General features: G+C 37.6%; 1 protein-coding gene across 1 annotated transcript in view; it reads right to left on the reverse strand.

Moving 5' to 3' along the window:
- RBP1 (retinol binding protein 1) overlaps window positions 1-20,681 on the reverse strand; it is a 42,611-nt gene extending 21,930 nt beyond the window's left edge. The window contains exons 1-2 of the mRNA XM_074214885.1: window positions 20,315-20,681; window positions 19,507-19,685 (exon numbers count right to left, since the gene is read on the reverse strand). Of these exons, the coding sequence (XP_074070986.1) occupies window positions 19,507-19,685; window positions 20,315-20,387 (252 nt within the window). The 5' untranslated portion in view covers window positions 20,388-20,681. The remainder of the gene's footprint in view (window positions 1-19,506; window positions 19,686-20,314) is intronic.
- Between the last annotated feature and the right edge of the window lie 885 nt (window positions 20,682-21,566).

Genomic DNA, 21,566 nt, shown 5'->3' on the forward strand with positions numbered 1-21,566 from the left:
GATCAAGAGGATGGATAATGAAGCATTTTACTCACCTCCTGACTGGATGTAAATGTAATCAGGAAGTAAAATGAGAGACATTCTTGGTCATGACCAGTGAAGAATGTTTTGTCTAACTATACATATTTGATACAAGGGTTCCCCCCCGCCCCCCCAAAAAATGGGTAGGGAAAAGTGGGAGAGAAAAAAAGTGCTTGGTAATTTTTTTGTAATTTAAAAGAATTCTAAACTGAAGTGTTTGATGCTTGCAAAAACATCTGGCAAATAAAGACCCAATTTACTCAGACAATAAAGAACAGGAAGCCTATCACAAACTAGAGATTCACCTCACCAAGTAGGGATGCCTGGAGAGGAAAGTGGGACAAAGAGGAGCCAAGATGGCAGAGTAAAGGCTGGATATAGCAGTGGGTGGTAGTGAAGGGAAAAATTATTTTATAAAACCTGTGATGAGCTAGGCAGGGCAGCTAGTTGGCATACTAGACAGAGCATTGGGCATGAAGTCAAGAAAACTCATCTTCCTGAATTTAAATTTGACATTCGACATTTGCTGGCTGTGTGACTCTGGGCAAGTCACTAAGGCTATTTGTCTCAGTTTCCTCATATGTAAAATGAGCTGGCGAAAGTGACAAACCACTCCAATACCTTTGCCAAGAAAATCCCTAATGGGATCGTGAAGAGCTGGACATGATGAACTGCAACAGTATGTGCTTGGCACTATGGTAAGCATTTTAACTCAAAATCTGAAGTAGAAGAAGTAGGTTCCATTATTATCATCATTTTACAGTTGAGGAAAGTGAGGTTAAGTCCAAGGTCATATATCAGTAAGTATCTGAGGCTGAATTTGAACTCAGGTCTTGGTGACTCCAGATTTAACACTATTTACTTTGTCAATTTAGGGCAGCTAGGTGGCATTGTGGAGACAGCACTAGTCTTGGAGTCAGGAGGATGGGAGTTCGGATCCAGTCTCAGGCATATGATACTAACTAGCTGTCTAACTAGCTGTGTGACCTTGGGCAAGTCACTTAATCCTGATTGCCTCCCATCCACGTCATCACCAGTTGTCCTGAATCATATCTGGTCATTGAATCCAGATGGTTCTGGAGGAGAAAGTGAATTGGTGAGTTAGCATAGCCTCCCCCTCACTCAAATCTAATTCTTGTGCTTGTCATGGCACCATCTCCCTGATGTCAAGGTCTTCTTTAATATTATTATTATTGTTGTTATTACTATTATTATTATTTATTATTATTATTACCTAGTGGTGGTAGGTGATTCAATTGGTCAGTAAGGCAGGTTGAGGTTATGTCAGCATGACTGATATGGTTTGGATATAATAGGTCTTGAAGGGCATGGAATTCAGGTTGATAGGAGTATCAGGGTCTTTGTTTTTGTTCATCATTTGTTTTCTGAAAGGATCAAGGACATCATGATATTCTAGTCAGGGTGCAATGGGTTTGACATCACCCATCAATTACTATTTTACTATCAGAGTCTTCAGTGTCACTAACAATGGGAAGAACAATGAGGGTGAAAAGGGGAGGAACACTAGGAGACAGACTGATAGGAAAGGTCTGGAGATTATGGGCTATAACAGAAAATGTCACGGGTCAGAACAGATGCCCTCTGAATTTCTTTCCTGCTATGGATGAATTTTTGATTTTAAGCTGTCTCAGAGTTCTTCTGAGCCAATTACCAATTTGTGCCTTTCATTAACTTTCTTAGGCCAACTAAGCAACATCTTCTTCCCTGACACCAAATGTGAACAGCACAAGCTATCCAATCTTAGATGTAACTTCAACATGAAAAACAGAAACTTACATTATACTCGGTGCTTTAAAGTTGATTACTGATAGCCCCAAATTTATGAAGCACTTCGAGGTTTTTGCAGAGTATTTTCAAAAGCCCCTTCTCCACAACAACTCTGATAAATAACTAATGTAACTAATAGAATTATTTCCATCTTATAAATGAGGAAACAGACTCAGCAAGGTTAAAGTGACTTCCTGAAACACTAGGATCTCAGAACTAATAAGTGACAGAGTCAGAACTAGAACCCAGCTCTTCTTAATTTTCTCACTATTGCAATGGGGAAAAGAAAACTTGTATTAACTATCTCATAGCATCAATAAGAAAAAAGTATTCTATACAACAGGAAATCACCAAGATTTCTGAGCTGCTATATTCCATCTCCAAGTCTTGTAATCTTTCTATTTCACCCCATGGGTTGTCTGGACACTCATACTCACACTTTCCCCTCTACATCTCCTTACCTTATATTAAATACAAAAGCTTTCCTTGACTCTGTGACCCTGTGATGTTCTCAGGGCAATAACCACTTCAAGAAATCCCATCCTTTTACTGGTTTTGTCAAGAATAGTGGGAGACCATAGCACTGGGAATAGAGGATAGCCACACTACAAGGTAAGAGAGACCTTTCACATGATAGTAACTTACCTCTACTTCCAAGGAAACAAGAGTGTGTGTTCATGCTCTCAGTCTTGAAGCATTGGGAAATTGGGATGGATACAGCAGAGAAACCTTGAGTAAATAAACTTTCCTGTCAGTGACTTTAGCAAACTTGTTAAGATAGGCTAAAGTGTTCTAATTCTTCTGAAGTATCTCTTCCTCTTTTCATTAGGAAATATTTTGTTATCTCAAATCAGTTTCCTCATAGGAAATGAAGGAACTAAGAAGTATTGGTGAGTAGCATGTATGTTCTAAGTATGAGGAGAATACTATGCAAATAATGGAGATGAGAGATGGCAAAACATGTATTAGTGTGTAAGAATAGTGGTTGAAAAAAGTTGTGAAGGACCTTACGTATAAAATCATCATCAGTCATCATGCTAAGTTGGGTCCTCATCACCCAACTTCAAAAACTTCCTAATTAGTCCTCATCTCCATTTTCTCCATCTCCAATCTGTCCATCACACAACTGCCAAAGTGATATTCCCAAAGCTCAATGACTCCTCAACTGACTAGTGGTGTCTATCTTTTTTTAGGATCAGATACTCTTCTCTTATTATTTTCAAAGTCCTTTACAACCTGATTCCACCTTTCTAGATTTATTATAATTAATGTGAAGTCTTTTGAACTCTTCATGTGAACTGGTTCTTCTCAAACTTTCTCACACATGACCTTTGATCTCCTTTTTCCATCTCTTTGCATTGGCTATCCCCTTATACCCGAACATACCTACTCCTCACTACTGTTTGTTACATCCTTAGCTGCCATCAAAGCTCAGCTCAGGCACCATCCTCTAAATGAAGTCTTTCCTGAGTCTAAAAAATTATTTTGTATTTATTTTATACAATGTATGCTCCTTAAGGGCAGAAATCTTCACTTTTGGTTTTGTATTTCTGATGGCTAGTACATAATGTGAATTAATAAATGATAGTTAATAGATATTCATGCCACCTTCCCCCTTCCCCTTCCCAACAAAAGCTACTTTCAAGAAAAGATCTTATAAATTCATTCACAATGAATTACAAATAAATGTGAGGTTTAATGTATTATCTGTTCCAAATATATTTGCAGTTTTTAAAAACTTCTTGGGCAATCATTGACTCCTTTGGCAGAATTTTTCAACATATATAAATTGATCTTGGGAAAGAAGAAAGGGCTTTTCTCAAGTCCGTAATACTTTGAAGGTGAATGGCATCCAGGTTTAGATTTGGATGAAAGATGGAAGGTCATCTTAAGGATCAGTTACTCTTAAGGATCAGTTACTTCAGCTAAATCACTTATATCCTCCTCAATAAGAAGCCTTTAGATAAAGTACATGAAGGTCTCTCTGGAGAGACCTGGACTCTAAATGATTACAAACAGTACCAAATACAGTAGCAGGCCACAAGGGCCTCAGTAATAAAGAGATGATCAATGAACATCTTAAATATTTTAAGGTGTGAGTGAAACTTCATCTTCTAACACTAGGCCTATAATTCTTGACTGCAGAAAAAAAGCAACAATTCCTCAGAGTCCCCAAAACTGCAAGTTTACCTAACCTTTTACCTGCCCTTTCTGTGACAAAAATCAATGACCATATTGACTCTTGAAGTTCCCATTTTGATAATAATGATAGGAGAGGAAGATTTTTTGACACCAAAGAATCTCATTCTCTATGAGTTATATATCTTTACAGCTGCTCTCAATCTCCAGTCAACTAGCCAAGAATCTGGATAGCAATAAGAGTAATCCTATAAGTTAGGTATCCCTGTTTTACTGATGAGGAAACTGAGGTTCAGGAAAGTTAAGTCCCAAAGAAAATACAAGGTTTGCAATCTATGTAGCTGTGTCTGTGTGTCTGTCTGTCTGTCTGTCTGTCTGTCTCTCTCTCTCTCTGTTGATTTATTTTAAGTTTCTACTCATTTACAAGATCTTACAAACTGATTCAAAACAAGTGGATTTCTGCTTTGTGGACCAAAGAGAATCCATTGTGTCAAGCCTATCAGAAATGAAAAACTAATAAATCTTCAACATGTTTCAGGATTAGCTCATCTCCTCCATAAAACTGTTCCAAGTCCATGGTGCTCCCTGCCTTTCTTTTCTTAATTCTTATAAGCCTTGCTGACTAGGTCATTCATTTTGATACTTGATCACATGCCACCTCATATTACAGTTTGAATTTTCATCCATACTGAGGGAGATTTAGTTCTTCCTGGCAAGGCAGAAGATATCAGTATCACCTGACTGTCAATTCTTGTCCTTGCCTGAACAGTGACACATCTATGTTGCCCAATCACTACAATCCATAGTTCATAACCCTCTTCAAGAATAAGGATTTTTTTTTTAGTATTAGAAAATATTCACAGATTCTCATAGAATGGCACTGAGAAAGCAGAATATGACAAAGCTATTATGTAATTAATTTTTCTAATTAATTTCCATTTTAAAACCAAGCTCATACATTTGATAAAAAGAATTTATTGTATCTCTTTTGCTAGTGTAAAACATCAAAATTACAAAGTGCAGTACACATTTGGATTTAGGAACCTCTTGAAATAACTTTCTCCCCCTCTCTACATCCCTTGAGAAATGAGAGTCCTCATGTTGGATACTAGCTATTCTAGATTCCTTTTGTTGTTTCTGAGTTGACCTTTCCTCAGGGACTTGAAACCCAATCATCTCCCCTTTTCCTCAAAAGGATCTTCATTCAGAATTTCATTTTACTCTGTGTGGTTTCCTTTCATCTTCCTTATAGAAGAAGCAGTCAAGGAGCCAGTCAGCACAACAGATAGAGCACTGGAGAAAGAAGATCTAAGTTCAAATCCAGCCTTCAAGACTTAGCAGCTGTGTAACCCTGAACAACCTTTTTGCCTCAGTTTTCCTAATTATAAAATGAGGCTAATAATAGCACTTTCCAGAGTTGTTGTGATGATTAAATGAAATAATATCCATAAAGTCAGATTCATATTAGGTGCTATATAAATGCTTATTCCCTTCCTAATAAGATAATGTTTGACAATTAATAAAAGCCTATATTCTTCCTTCCCCTATTTTTTTTAGGTTTTTTGCAAGGCAATGGGGTTAAGTGGCTTGCCCAAGATCACAGCTAGGTAATTATTAAGTGTCTGAGGTTGGATTTGAACTCAAGGACTCCTGACTCCAGGGCCAGTGCTCTTCCCCTATGTTTTATCTGAGATGGGAAGGGTAAGAATAATGGAAGGAACAAAGATTTGCCCTTTTTCAGGCAGGCTTGACTGGGTCATTTAATAAATCATCTTAGTGACTTGTTGTTGTTAGTAGTTGTAGCAGTAGTTTTTTAAAAAACACTTCAAAAATACTTATCTCTTTGCTCACTTATAATCTGTTTAAATTCATTCACTATGCAAGAGGTCAAATATTAGGTGTGGTAAACCTGTTTCCTGTTTCAGTTGTCACTCACTAGTAGGATTTCATTTCTTTTTCCTCAGGCTCTTTTTTTTCTTTTCTTTTGAAAGGCAATGGGATTAAGTGGCTTGCCCAAGGCCACACAGCTAGGTAATTATTAAGTGTCTGAGGTTGGATTTGAACTCAGGTCTTCCTGACTCCAGGGCCAGTGCTCTATCCACTGCGCCACCTAGCTGCCCCTCTCAGGCTCTTTCTATAATTTTATGCTTCATCTCTATTTCACATACAATCACAGTACCATCAGCTTTCAATCAATTATTTTTCATCCACATGGTCTGATAAAAGATTCACAGATCTAAAAGCTAAGAGAAAGGCTAAGCTACTATCTAGCTATGTAACCTTTGAAATGCATAGAAACAAACCTAGGTCTCTTTCCTCATCTTAAAAATGGGGGTGATGATGTCTATTTCCATTTCATTTAGGGATGATTATTGTGAGGTTGAAATGAGGTTGGTTGTAAAAATATTGTGCATAGCTAAAAAACATACAAGTACTCATTCAATCTCGAAGGTACAAACAGGAGAAAACCACTTGATTTGGAATGAAACACAAATTTGAAATCCTAACTTAATATTTATCAACAAGATCAAGTGAAATAACATTAAGTGCTTTGAAAACTGATGTATTATATGCTTTTAAAATTCTATGACATCTGGGGTGGTTAGATGGCACATTGGATAGAGCACTGGCCCTGGAGTCAAGAGAACCTGAGTTCAAATCCGGTCTCAGACACTTAATAATTACCTAGCTGTGTGGCCTTGGGCAAGCCACTTAACCCCATTTGCCTTGCAAAAACTTAAAAAAAAATTCTATGACATCATTGTCATCATTACTATTATTATTATTATCAATATTTCTCTATGGCATCACAAGTCACCTCACTGTTTGAGCTGCCCATACCTTATTTGTATAATGGATATAACTGTAGTGCTTAACTCACAGAACTGCTACAAGTATCATATAAAATGATATATAGGAAGTGCTTTGCTAATCTAAAAAATGCTGTCTAAATGTCAGTTGTCATCAACATTACCTGTAAAAGGAGAAAGTTTGACTAGGTACTTTTGAATGTCCCTTACATCTCTAAATTTTGTGATTTTATGATTGTTAGGCATCATCTTGTGCGACTCTTTTATTTGGGTGATAAAGAAATGGAGTTCCTGAGAAACAAGATGGCCCGACCCAAAATGTACAAAGCTGTTCACAGTTTTGGGTTAAAACTCATGTCCTCCAATCCTGCTTCAGACACTTGCAAGCTATGTGCCTTTGGGCAAGTCACTTATTCTCTCCCAGCAGTTTTCTCCACTGTAAAATGAGAGGGTATAACTAATTAGACCCCAAGGACTGCTGTAATTCTGGGATCCTATGACTAGTTTTATTCTTTTATTCTTTTATTCTTTATAATAGCAGATTATCCCATCCTACCCTCACAACATCTATGTAAAGCACTTTGCAAACCATGTGTAGCAAAGGGTTTTGTAAATGTTGGATATTACCACTAGTTTTGATAGCAATGCTTGCATATCATGTTCCAAAAAAAACTCAGATCCCATGAAGTCCCTTTTCCTGTTCTACTTATATTATACTTTCTTAAGGAAAGAATAGTCCAAGTGTACATTTTATTATCTCATTGTGAATTTTATTTCCATCCCTTTCATCATTTTTCATGTAATTTTTTTTGATGTTACTAAAACAACATCATAGAGAATCATTCTGTGTTAGGGAATTATTCAGTTAATTAAAGATCTGCTTTTAAAAGGTGTTAATTCTACAATTAATTGGATATTTTTTAAGCCAACAAAAAAGAAAAACAAGTGGATCCTTGCATCTGAAGACAATGGTGTGAAGAGGACTTTAAATCAAATGAAATGTGATGGAAGAGTCAGAGTAAGGACAGAGCTGAAGCAGATGAGGTCACATGAATGAAGTATTAGATGAAATTGCAACACTGTCTGCCAGAGGAAAAGCTCAATGCAAGATTGATAAATTTAAGTCAATATTATTGAAATGAAAAATGTATTTGGAGACTGCCAGAAGACACAACCTCTTGTTTTCATTTCTGCAATTTCTGGCTTGGGTTCATTCTACACACACACACACACACACACACACACACACACACACACACACACACATGGATTCAGCAATAAGCTGAAAAATATGGGAAGCTTTGGGATGAGAAATGATTAATAAATTCCAAGAGAATTTCTTCTTAGCACTAAAAAACCCCAAAACTATTGCATTTGTTAGCAGTTAAATGAAAACAGAACACTGAAATTAGATGGTAATTTAAAACAATGCTGCATCTTAATTTTTTAAATTGCAAATCAAGAGAAGTTATTTGTGACCAGAAAATATTTCTGCATCTATTTAACACAAACATGGCCTTTTCTCTATTTCCATGGAAATAAAGGTCACATCAACTATCAGACCATTCATTACCTGATTGGAGAAAAATCCAAACAGGAAAAGGAGTGATCAGAAGGCAGCAAAATTTCTCCCCTCCTTTTTGAAATTTGAACTTATTCAGCCCTTCTATGAAAAGGCACCAAGAGCCAAGTTTCACTGTTCTAGAATTACCATTTATGCTTTCACCTGAAAAAGAATGGATATTTATGTAAAATAGTAAATATAATATTAACAAAGAATCTGTAGCAACATTAAAAATTTTATGCACTATAATCAGGTCAGATTTTATCCAGGGTTCCTTTAAAATGAGGAAAATTATATCCTTATTAGACCATTAATAACAAAGTAATGATAAGCAAATGATAAAAGCATTTTATGATGAAAGCAGCACTAGGAAGCAGAGGAATAAATGGACTTTTCCTTTAATGTGGCATTCTAAGATCAAGAGTCAGCACTACTTGTAAAGAAAAAATACTAGAAGAGTATCTAATAATACCAGGAATAAAGCAAGGATATCAATGATTATAATAATTATTATTATTTTTGTTTTATTTTTAATTTTTTAAATGAACTTGCCTTCCATCTAACAAATTTAAAAAAAAGTGCTGTGTTCCTGAATTATGTCAATATTCCCTTACATTTGATAATATCATTACCAGAAAAGTAAACCCTCACAGAAACCATGCTGAAGTTCTTGCTTCTCAATTATATACAGAATGCAAAAGACAGAAGAATACTATCCCACACACATACATTCACATCATCAAAGCTGTATTAACACAGTTCTTTAATATATAAAAAGGGTTTGGGATTTGTAGAATTTCCTTTGTATTTTAGCTACCTCATTATTATGTGATATTGTTCTAGAAATGCCAGCTCTAGCAATAAGTCAAGGAAAAGAAATTGAGGAATAAGCACAAAGAAGAAAAAAATAATGATCATTTTTTTTTGTAGATAATACTTATTGCCATCATGCTTCAGCTGTCTTCTCCTTCTGCCAGTGATCCCCCTTCCCTATTAGTGAGATCTCAAAATTTCTTTCTGCTCTCTAGTCTTTGCCACAATGCATTTCAGTGGGTACCTTTCCTTCCCATTTACAACTGACAAAAACTATTTGGAAAATTTGAAAGCAGTATAAAAGAATTTAGGCATATAACCCCTCTCTTCACACTGTATGCTAAGCAAAGCTACAAAGGATACATGACCTAGCTATAAATAGTCACATCATAAACAAATTAGAGGAGTAGGGAAGGAGATAACTTTCATCACTAGAAATAGAAGAAGAGTTCTTGACCAATGAAAGAATTCAGAGGACCACAGGAATAAAAATAAACTATTCTAATTACAATAGAATTAAAAAGTCTTTGCACAAACAAAATTAAGATGTCAAAATTAGATAGGAAAGTTAATCAGGAAAATAATTCTAGAAGAAAATTTTCTGACAAAGATCTGTTATCTAAGATATGTAGGGAATTTAAATAACTGTAAAGGCTAAAAGCCATTCCCCAGTAGATAAAAGATCAAAGGACCTAATCAAGATCTTGAAAAGGTTCTCAAAAGAAAAAATACAAGCTAGTATCAATAAATGAAAAACTGTTCCAAATCATTAACAATAAGAGAAATTAAAATCAAAAGAACATTGAGATTCTACCTCATGACTATAAAATTGGTAAATATGACCAAAAAGGAAAATTACAATTGTTGAAAGTGCTGACAAAAAACAAACAGTAATGTACTATGGGGGAATTGTCAAGTCATATAACTATTACTCTTGAAAGCAATTTGGAATTATACTAAAAAGTGAGTATAATTAAAATGACCCTCTGATAGCAGTACAAACTTGATACTACAAAGAAACTGAAACTACAAAGAAAAGTCTCATATGTAGAAAAAAATGGTACTTTTTTGCTAAAAGTGAGAACTGGTAACAAAGAAGATACTCATCATTTGTGAAATGACTAAACAAATTATGACTATAAATATGATAAGAAGAAATGATAAAAGGAATTAATTCAGAAGAACATAGGAAGACTTATATGAAATGATGGACAGTGAAGTGAGCAGATCCTAAAGAATTATTTTTCGTTTGAGTACAACAATTTAAAAGGCAACTCTGAATGATTTAAGAATTCTAATCAATGCAGTAACTAATCGTGACTTGAAGACTCATGATGAAATAAATATCCCACTGTTAGCACCAAAAAGGTGACAGACCAAGAGTACATCATGACATACAGCTTCAGATGCAACCAATAAAAAACATTTTATTTTGCTTAACTATACTTGTTATAGGGGATGGTTTTTATTTGGGGAAGGGACTCAGTCTTCAGTGGTTCAAAGAAACAAAAAAAAGTAAATAGTTAAGGAAACATTTTTTAGAAAAAGAGATAAGAGGGGCAGCTAGATGGTGCAGCAGATGGAGCAACACCCTGGAGTCAGGAGGATCTGAGTTCAAAAAATAGAGATAAGAGTAGAAAAAAAGTTCAGAATGGAATACAGATAAGGTATTCTTAGAACTACTATGTTAAATCTGGCAAACACTTAAAAGCAAGCTTCATGTAAAAGTCGTGGTTTCATATATAACCCACTTTTTCTGCCCTTATTTGAATATGAACAAGTCTATGTTTGTTGATAGTATTAAGTTCATAATAATAAACAGATATATAGATGTGTGTATGTATAATGAGGCAAATGTTTTTGCAACCCAAGGAAGTTAGCTTCAGACCCTGTCATTCTAAATCCCCCTCTTTCCTATTTGCTACTGATTTGCTACATTAAAAGAAAAGGAGAGGAAACAGAACAAGGATACTAACATTGGAGAGACAGAGGGTTTTTGTCCATTGCCTCCAATTCCCTATTGCTAAATCAAGTCCCAAACTCCCTTTCACTTGACATTCAATGCCTTCTGAAACCTTACTCTACCCTATGCCAATAATTCTCAACTAAACCCTACAAATTACTGTAGATGAAACCTCTCACTCACCCCCCCACCTCAAGTGCTATATTTATTCTCTTCTGAAAGTGCATCCCATGGGGCGACTAGGTGGCGTAGTGTATAAAGCATTGGCCCTGGAGTCAGGAATACCTGGGTTCAAATCTGGTCTCAGACAATAATTACCTAGCTGTGTGGCCTTGGGCAAGCCACTTAACCCCATTTGCCTTGCAAAAAAAACCTAAAAAAAAGAAAAAAAGAAAAGAAAAGAAAGTGCATCCCTCAAAAGAACAGTCCTCCTATGAAAAAGATTAGTACAGAAAAGGAACACACAAAATCAAAGTCAGTGATTCATAGGAAAAGGGAGAAGAATTCTTATAACCTCATCTATGCTATTTCAACTTTTCACACACACACACACACACACACACACACACACACACACAAACATACACACTCCTACTTTCTATTTCTTAGAATTAGCATATTTCTTCTGTTCTTTGACTATCAAATTGATAATCACCACTGTTATGGAGACCTTATTTAGTAGGGGACACCATGCAATCTTTGTATACCTTAATAGATAGTCACATGGAGTTTCTGTGGCCAAAAAATAATTGTCACTTGATGGTGAACCTCTGGTGAAATGCCTTCCTGAAGCTAGCTAGATTAATCCTGTTGACAGACACACACTATCCACTACTGAGCCTATACCTGAAGTCTTTCCAGCTAAATAGAACCTGTCAAGCTGGCATTGTTTCAATCAATCAACAAGGAATTCTTAAAAATCTAGCATGTGTCAAATACAATAAATGAAACAATCCTTTCTTACCAAGAACTCACAAGCTTACATTCTAATAGGAGAGATAACAAATGCATGTATAAGGATATATAGAATAAATATGAAGAGAATAAATAAAAAGTAGTTGAATAGAAAGTCTCCAGAGGAAAGGATAAGATAAGGCTTGATGTAGAAAGTGGTTTTTGAGTAGTCTCGTAAAGAGGAATTCTCTAGGGGGGGAAAGGGAGTATTTAAAATAGATACACTTAGGTACAAGTTCTTAGGAAGACTATGGCCCCACCCACTAATCCAATCCCACAAAACCCTAGGAGAAACCAGAGAAACAACTATGGAGCCTGAATGCAGATCAAAGTATTTTACTTTCACTTTTTAAAAAATTTATTGTTTGTTTTCTCCTCATTTTTCCCTTTTGTTCTTATTCTTATTTCATAGCACGCCAAATAAGAAAATATATGTAATGTGATTGTACTTGTATATTCTTGGAGAAAGGGGAGGGAAGTGAGGAAGAAAATTTTACGAAAATGAAAATTGAAGACGATCTTTACATGTAGCTGGAAAAAATAAACTAAAAAAAATGAAGATGTCAATTATTCATGAAAGCTTAAATTGTTTCTCAGGATGATAATCTTCTAATGTTAAAATCATGAAGTTAAGAAGAAATTTAGTACTATGATTTTAGAGAAGGGACTTTAGGGCAGCAATGTCAAACTCAAGCTAGAAGTGGGGGAATACTAAACTGTATAAAAGAACCCCTTTAAGCTGTCTATTGACTTAGAAAACCATTTATTAGTTGTATCTGGTTATTGCATTTTTATTTATTTTGTTAAATATTCACCAATTTCATTTGTTGTGGGCTATAGGTTTATGTGTTAGATGCCTCTGCCTTAGAGATTTTATCCAAAAAGGAAGTGAGACATGACAGGTTTTTATACACTATTCCCATGAATAAACACCAATTTAATAAGCCCTCTTCTTTTTCTTTTCTACTTCATATATCACAATGAAGATGCCCAGAACATTAAGTGGATTAATACCAGGCTGAGTGAAGTGATTCATAGCAGTACAGGGAGAAACAGCTCTTTTCCTGGGCTCTACTGGAGTAGCAGAATTGGTAATTAAAGAAGAATAAAAAAGCACACTAGGTGATGTAATGGATAGCCTAGAGTCAGGAAGTCTCATCTTCCTGAGTTCAAATCTGATCTCAGATTTTTAGTAGCTATGACACTGAGCAAGTCATTTAAATGCTATTTGCCTCAGTTTCCTCAACTGTAAAATGACTTGGAGAAGGAAATGCCAAACCACTCCAGTATCTTTGTCAAGAAAACTCCAAATGGACTTATGAAGAGTCTGACATGCAGAGAAAGGAACAAAGGAGTCCACTAGAACTTTAATGAGAAATGTCTTTGCCTAATATTTTGAAGACATTTTTGTTTGATTTAAGACATGATATTGTAGCTCTAGAGCCTGAGAGGTCCTAATGATCACAGATGAGTGAATTGAGGGCCCAAGAAATTTTAACAGCTTGTTCAAAGTCATATAGCTATCAAGTAAAAATGTAGAATTTGAATTCAAGTTCTCTTAACACCAGAGTCAGTATTTGTTCTACTGTCCTGTCAGTAAATTGAGGCTCAGAAAATTAAGTGACTTGCTCTGGGTCATACAGTTGATAAGAATCAGAAATGAGATTCAAACCCAGATATTCTTTGATTCCAAGTGTAGAGTTCTATTCACTCTTGTAAGGAAGGAGACATCTTTTGGATATTGGGTTTTCCCTAAGAAGAGACTTGCACTTAGCAATGTGGTAAATACTTAACAATTAGGAGGTAGGGAGGGGATGTACACAAGATACACTTCTTTTAAGGTTTCTTTTGCAAGGCAATGGGGTTAAGTGACTTGCCCAAGGTCACGCAGCTAGGTAATTATTAAGTGTCTGAGGCTGGATTTGAACTTGGGGGTCCTCTTGACTTCAGAGCTGGTGCTCTATCTACTGTGCCACCTAGCCACCCTGCAAAAGATACACTTTCAAATTGAATCTGCATTATTAATATGTTCTCCCTTTCCTTGAGTATAGACCAGTGATGTCAATAGAAACTGAGCCATTAAACACTACATAAAGATTCCAGCAGGGGCATCTATGTGGCACAGTGGATAGAGCACTGGCCCTGGAGTCAGCAGGATCTGAGTTCAGATTTAACCTCAGACACTTTATAATTGCCTACCTGTGTGACTTTGGGCAAGTAAGTCACTTAACCCCACTGCCTTGCAAAAAAACAAAAATACATAAAGATCCCAGCAACAGCTGGGGAAAACCACATATTAACATAATTTGTGTTCTATTCTCATTTATTTCATTAAATATTTCCCAATTTTATTTTAACCTGGGTCACACCTCATTCTGGAATGTTGCTAATAGCCTATTTGACCCCTCTGGTCCAGACATCAATAAGATAACTCAGGCTCTAGTTTGCAGTCTTTTGCTGATTTTCAAGGTATAAATGCTCACACTAAAATTTTAACTAGGGTAATTTAATTTAACTAGCTGTCTATAGGACACTCCTGTATGAACACCTTCCTTTCAGTATTTTACACAGAGCCAAGAAGCATTAACTGAGAAAAGTCCCCTTTCTAGTTCATACAAAATATTGCTAAGGAAATCACTGAATCTACTAGAGGTAGAAGGGACCTATGAAACTCTCCAGAAACTATCCAATAAGGAGTACCACAAAGAAATTTAGACCAAGATTCCAATTCACTACCCCCACCACTTCAGATTGCCTTTCTACCAGAAGCTAGGGCAATTTAAGCAAGTGAATATGAAATTATATTCCAAGGGGGTAGCTATAGACAACTACTGAAGAGCTCATAGAATATTCTGCTCCTACCACCACATCTAAGTTAAGGATAGGAGAGAATTCCAAAATTCATATTCCTAGGTTAACAACTACCCCAAGGCAAACACTGATACCTCAATGCTCCTTCCCCAACATCACAGTTCCAGCATTTAGTGAATGAGCAGGTGTGCAATTGGTTCCTTTTTCCTAGAGTCTTCTTAATGGAAATAATAGATCACCAAAGTCCTATAAATTAGTCCCTTCAAGGTTTTGTGGCTTTAATTTTGGCTCCGTAAAATCCTCAGACATGTGAAAAGAGCAAATCAGGTACAGAGCTAAAATCTGTACCAGAGGCAAGTTCAACTCATTTAGAGCAATTGGGGGTTCAAACCTACCCATAGTCTCAAACCTAAGAACTTCATCATCTAGTCTCAAATAAATCATCTTTCATGCAAATGCTTCCTTTCAGAGGCTTTCAGGTAGCACCTCATTTTAGAGACTGGATTTAAGTTCTCAGTCTATTCCTCCTCACCCCCCCCCTCCCTTTACATACTTTACAATTTTTACCTAGGCAAGCCCTGGGCAAAAAGCAAACAGGTTAATCTTTTCCTATTTAACAAATTCTGGGCAAATCAGAAAGCCTTGAGGCTACAACAAATATAACATCATCAAATTTCTCCCAGCATCCTTTATTTCAACTTTAAGCATTTATGGAGCACTTAGTAACTATCCAGATGCATGCAGAGGATGATCTAGTCATAAGTTATCCTTCTCATGATGTCAGTGTTTTTAAAAAATTCCAATTAAAATTTTGCAAATAACTTACAATATGATGCCTTGTCCTCAGATTTTCCTAGGGTACTTTATCTGTATTACTCCTGTCTTGTACCACACTTGACCCATATCAATGTCCTTACTCCATCCTCAAATCTAGTAGTAACTAAGTTCCTTAAAGACTGGGAATGTTATATCTTTATTACATTGAAATTTATGTTAAGCAGCCATTTGGTTCAAAAATGATTTAGAGGAATTTTAAATATGCTTGGGAGATAAGAAATTAAAAATAAAATATAATAAAAAGGATGCTAATGGAATGAGATTCATTATCATAAAACTGTACCTTTCCCCCTATCTCTCCATTTCTACTGCCCCACCACTATTCAAGACAAAAGTTCATCTCTGCCTCATAGAAAGACAAAACTGGGAGGAGTTTCAGGAAGTCATCTGTCTAATCCAACCCATACCAGTAGGGACACTTACCCTTTTCATTGACCCTCCCCATCTTTACTTCCCCCAATCCCCTCACTCTCCCATCCCCCACTCCATGGTATCTGGGTTGCCCTGTTTAGATAGCTCCAGGTGTTAGGAAGCTTTTCCTTACATGGTACTGAAATTATCTTCTATCCATTGATCTTAGTTTTGCCCTTTGGGGCCAAGAAGAAAAAGAATCAAATTCCTCTCCCATATGATGACCAATATATTGGATACTCTACATAGTATTTTGCAGAGAGCAGCTGCTTAGAGTGTTTATTGAATTGAAGACAGCTATAATGTCTTTTCTCCTCCAAATTAAATAAACATCCTTAGTTTTTTCAAACAATCAGATAATTTCAAGGCTCCTCAAAGTCCTGGTTGCTCTCCTTTAGATGCTCTTTTAGTTTAACATCCTTCCTAAAATAGGTTGAATTCATTAGACTACAGTGGAATAAATAGGGCAATAAATAGGGCGAGACCTGTGCCTAAACACTAGGCTTCTGCCTAGTAAAATCCACCTTAGTTATTTTAGCTGCCATGCTGCACTTGTGACTCACTAAAATTTCCCTTTTCTCCCTCTCTTCCTCTAAAACACATTATATCCCATCATGAAATTTAAATTTCTAAAACTCTGCATCAAGGAAGGACTCTTTCCTCCATTTACCTTTCTCAGAAATCTAGAATCATTTTAACCTTAACTCTACTTTGTTCCAGTGTGGCTTTCTATTCTATTACCTGAATGGCCCTCAGACTCCTTTCTCTAGAGCTTTCCAGGTCAGATCAGATACTACATCCTCCATGAAGCCTTGCCTCAACTATGTAAACCCTAGTTGATTGTCCTTTCCTCTGAATTTCCATAGTGCACAATTAACCACTTTATTACTTAAATAACCTTTATTACTTAAATATGAAAAACAATTTTCAAATTGTTTCAAATATATAACACATTTCCAATTTGTGTGGGAACTCCTTTAAGTCAGGATCATCTTCTATATACTCCTGTTACCTACCATACCATTAGAGACCTAATAAAATCACTCTGACTTCCCAGTCTGAGCTAAAAATCCCAGAATTTATCAGAAGCCTTTCCTAATCCCTCTTAATTCTATCAGTCCATTATTTCCAGTTTCTCCTATGTTACCTGTTTTTTACATAGTCATATTTACAGGTTGTCTCATATTTTAGATTGAGATTCCCTTAAGAGCAGAAATTGTTTTTTTACATTTCTTTGTATCCCCAGGGCTTAACATAGTACCTGTCACATGGCAGGGCACTAAAATGTTTGACTGATTGACTATCATTGTTTCCTTATAAGGAAAAGCATTTCAGTCTAGTTAGGGGATATCATTATTCTCATTTGCATTGAGTCCTGAAATACAATGGGTTTCATCTGAGATTCAAAAGAAATCTCCACAGCACAACAATCACCTAGGAGAGAGCCAGTGGACAAAGAACACATGTATTGTTCGGACTAAAGCATGCAATCTGATAGGTAGCCCACTGACTTAGTCTGTCAGGATATATATCTTAGACAGACCCAACACATGAACAATGTGGACTCAGAAGGAAGGGATTTGAGAAATCACACAATGCCTACAATGCTGCCATGGGCTTCTCAATTGAAAGTTCCTTTTTTCAACACCAATATTCTTCTGGTGATGCAACATAGCTATGAATCATGGGACATCATGATCTTTTGAGAATTAATTTCAGGTGACTCAATATGGCAAAATATCCATTTGATATCAGGAGGCCTGAGCATTTTAGCATGCAAGAAGTAGATAAAAAGGTATCAAGGACATGCATGACTAGTCAAGTGGATGATCTGGACAAAGGCTAACAGATGAACAGCCTGAGTGTTGCACTGGTATTCATGAAATATTAAGTGTCGTAGAAGAAAGCTTCTAAAGCACTGAGTAGATCTGTGTAAGATTCATGGAAGGGCATAGGCAAGAATTAGACAGGATGAGTCAGTAGAGAAAATGATGACAGCATCAAAAGATTAAGTACAATATTGTTAAAACTTTGATGGGAGAGGGAGGAAAGATGAGAAAGGATTAAAAATAGTACTAATTTACCTTCTAATTAACATGGTAAATTTGAACTTAGAATGAGAGCATAGGACTTATTCTTCCAGAGTCAGAGGGGTTAAGCTTTCTCCTCCCTTCTAACCCTTTGCTCCTCTCCCCTTTTCATTATCACTGTTCTCCCAAGAGATCCAAAGAGCATTGAAATTTTGTTTATTCTCAGCAACTATAGTCTTCTTCTTTCCACATGTCCCAATTGAAGAGGCAGCTTTCCATAGGAACTATAGCTGAATTTCAAGCTGGAAAGTTACCTTAGAAATCATCCAATCCAATCCCCAAACTTAAAAAATGAGAGTACTGAGGCCAGGGAGGTTCCTTTACTTTTTGAAGTTTATACAAGCAGCAAATGAGAAAGAGAGGATTTGAACCCAACCTTAAAGGTATTTAAAGAAAAACCTTCAAAATACTTAATACATATGTATTTATACATGGCCAAAAGGGATCTTAGACTTCCTGTTTATTATGAAAAGATGCTGGCCTTGGACTCCTATCCGCTGGCAGGCCTGCAAGCTGCCCAGGCAGGGGTTCACAAGTAAGACTAGTTTCCAGAGGCCGTGGGAGTTAATGAGAGGAAAGCATTCTGACCTCTGGATGACCCCGAAGAAACAGCAAGCATCCAGCTTTGAACTCTGAAAATGCCCTTCTGGTCTCTGGTCTGGCCACTAATTGGTGTCCTAGTGGTCACCGACTTCCCAGACTGCTAGGGGTGGGAGGGAGGAGTGGGGGCGGGGGAGGAGGTTGTTTGGCACCAAAGTCAGGAATGTTTGGTGGCTTTGTGGGTTTAGAGGGAAGAGTGCCTGAGGGTAGGAGTTCACTGCCAGCAATTCTAAGGAAGCCCTCCACCCCCTTTCCTTCCCTACTAGGGAGGAGGGGGGTAAGGGAAGAAACCACAGAAGTAAGGGGGAGATAAGGATTGTTGGGGGTTGAAGTGGGAACCTTTCCTTCACTATGGCTAGTTTCTTAAAGCCTTTTAAGTCAAAAATTTTTTGTTTCCTCGCCCGAATTTCCATTGTGGTCTATTTGAGGCTAAAAGCAAATTCAAATGGGTCTCTTGTTTTAGCAGAAGCCAATTAAAAACAGCGGCGATTACTTTGGTGGTAAAGGGTTAGGTTTTTAAAAGAAAATACAAGCTTGAGGCTAGAGAAGGGAGAGGAGGCCTAGGAGAGTGCCCTTTTCAAAGAGCAGGAAGAGGGCATCTCGGTAAACACCTCTCCCACCTACTCCCTAGCTCAAAGCCAAGGCCCTGAAAGAAACCCCGAGCAATCCGGGGTTGGGTCCTGGAGCTGCCTAACTCATCCTCACCAGACATTTGCGGTCGTCCACGCCCGACAGATCCTCCTCAAACTCCTGCCCGACGTCGAATTCCATGATGTAGTTCCTGAAAGTGCTCAGAGTACGGATGATCATATGGTCGCCATTCTGGACGATCTCTTTGTCCGGTTTGAGTAAGCTGGCGATTTTTCTAACAGCCACATTGACATCTGTGGGGGGCAAGGAAAGAATGGGTGGGAAGAGTTAGAGTTTGTAAAACTTTCAATAAGCTTTCCTGGAAACCCAAAGGTGGACTACCACATAGAGAAAAGCTCACCGAGACTTCTTCACGGGCATAGTGAAAAATCAAAGGTTTTGCTTTGTTTTTTTAATTTTTAAACCACCTCCAAATGTGGCAGTAACAATGTTTCCGCTGGGAGGGGGAGGTATTAATAAAAGTTTTAAAAAAACCAAAGTCTCACTTTTCCTAATGAAATTACCAATCTCCTCGGGCATGCATTCAGATATTTGTCACTAATTAACCCCAATAAAATTTAATTTCTCTTCAAATCTGCGGCACAAAAGACCTAACCTCAAGACCCTGCTGCAAATTCGGTTTCTGCTGCCTTTGCAAATCTCGGTTCCTGGACTCCCTTGGGTTCCAAGCCGGGGAGAAGCAAACTTTTAAAGTGCTGCTGCAACATCTCGAGCCGCAGACTTAAGAGTTACTTTTTTTCCGATTCAACAAAGGATTGTGTTTCTGGCCAATACACTGTCGCGAGCTCGCCCGACGATACCGCGCAGATTCGCCCTAAGTGGCGCTTTGATGATTAACAAAATAGCAGGCGACCTATCTTACCCAGGGCTTTCAGATACTCCTCGAAGTTCTCATTGCTCAGCATTTTCCAGTAACCGTTGAAATCGGCAGGCATTTCAGGTGTCAGCAAAGTGCAGATGCCTCAGATCAGAAAGGGTCTGCTCCCGCAGCCTGGACTCTCTGGGATGTGGCAGGCGGGACTGGGCTCAACCCGGCTTTTATCAGCTCTCCAAGGGCCTGGACTCGGGTGGCAAATCCCTCTAATCCGATTACCCTTCAAGTGCTACCATTTAATCCCCCAACAAAGCGGTCTCCTTTGGCTTTATAATGAGACGACAGCTTGATTTAAACCTCCCACACAAAGCCGAGAAGATCAATCAGTGGTTAGCCACCATCCGTTTTAATGGAGTTGCTCCTCCCTCCTTAATAGGGGAAGGGGCGGGGAAGGGAAGGGAGATGCCCAGCCCAGTTTGCCTAGGGGTGCTTTGGCAACCTAAGTGCTTTGCTTCAATTATATTTCCCAGTAAAGGAATAAAGGGGGTGGGGGGGACGAGACTGGGAAAGAAGTGGAAGGTAAAATGGTCTTTTATCAGATCTAGCCAGGAAAACCGAGGCCAAGTAAAAACTGAGGGTAGGGTCGCTGTAAATCTGGAATATAATTTGCACTATACTTAAATCGTAATGCGAAAGCTTCTAGAAAAAAAGCATCCATCGATTGGTTGGGGGGGGAAAGGGAGGGGTGGTCTTTGTTGCTTCAGTTATTAGAGAAAGGCAGTTCACAGCCCTTTGTGGGACTCTGCATTGGAGAGGCTGACTGTAGGTTGCTAGTCAGTTTATTGCCAGATAAGAGGAGAAGCTTAAGGCTCTTCTTATCATGAACTGGACAGACCAGATCTTGCTGATTGATGCTTGTCCTTGGTTCTGGAAGGGAACCATCACGTGTGATCCCATGACAAACTAATGAATTGGATTTGATTGAGAGGGTACTGTGATAAAATTCCAGCCTCACTTTCTCCTCCGGAGTCAGCTGGGTCCAGTGGCTTCATATGAATCAGGACCACTAGAGATGACCCTGGATACAAGATCATAGCTTGCTAAGAAAAAAGAGGCAGAATAAGCATGTCGCCCTTATGGTATATTGGAGAAAGGGCCACCCCTCTGAAATCCCAGTTTATTCTTGTGGATAAAGACATTGACTTTAGTCTGGGCAGAACAACCCATTATCAACAATTAGTAGAGGTCATGTAGCCTGACACTTTCATTTTACTGATGAGGACTCAGAATTAGACATGTG

Source organism: Macrotis lagotis, chromosome 1 (assembly GCF_037893015.1).
Source record: "Macrotis lagotis isolate mMagLag1 chromosome 1, bilby.v1.9.chrom.fasta, whole genome shotgun sequence".
NCBI classification, from domain to species: Eukaryota; Metazoa; Chordata; class Mammalia; order Peramelemorphia; family Peramelidae; genus Macrotis; species Macrotis lagotis.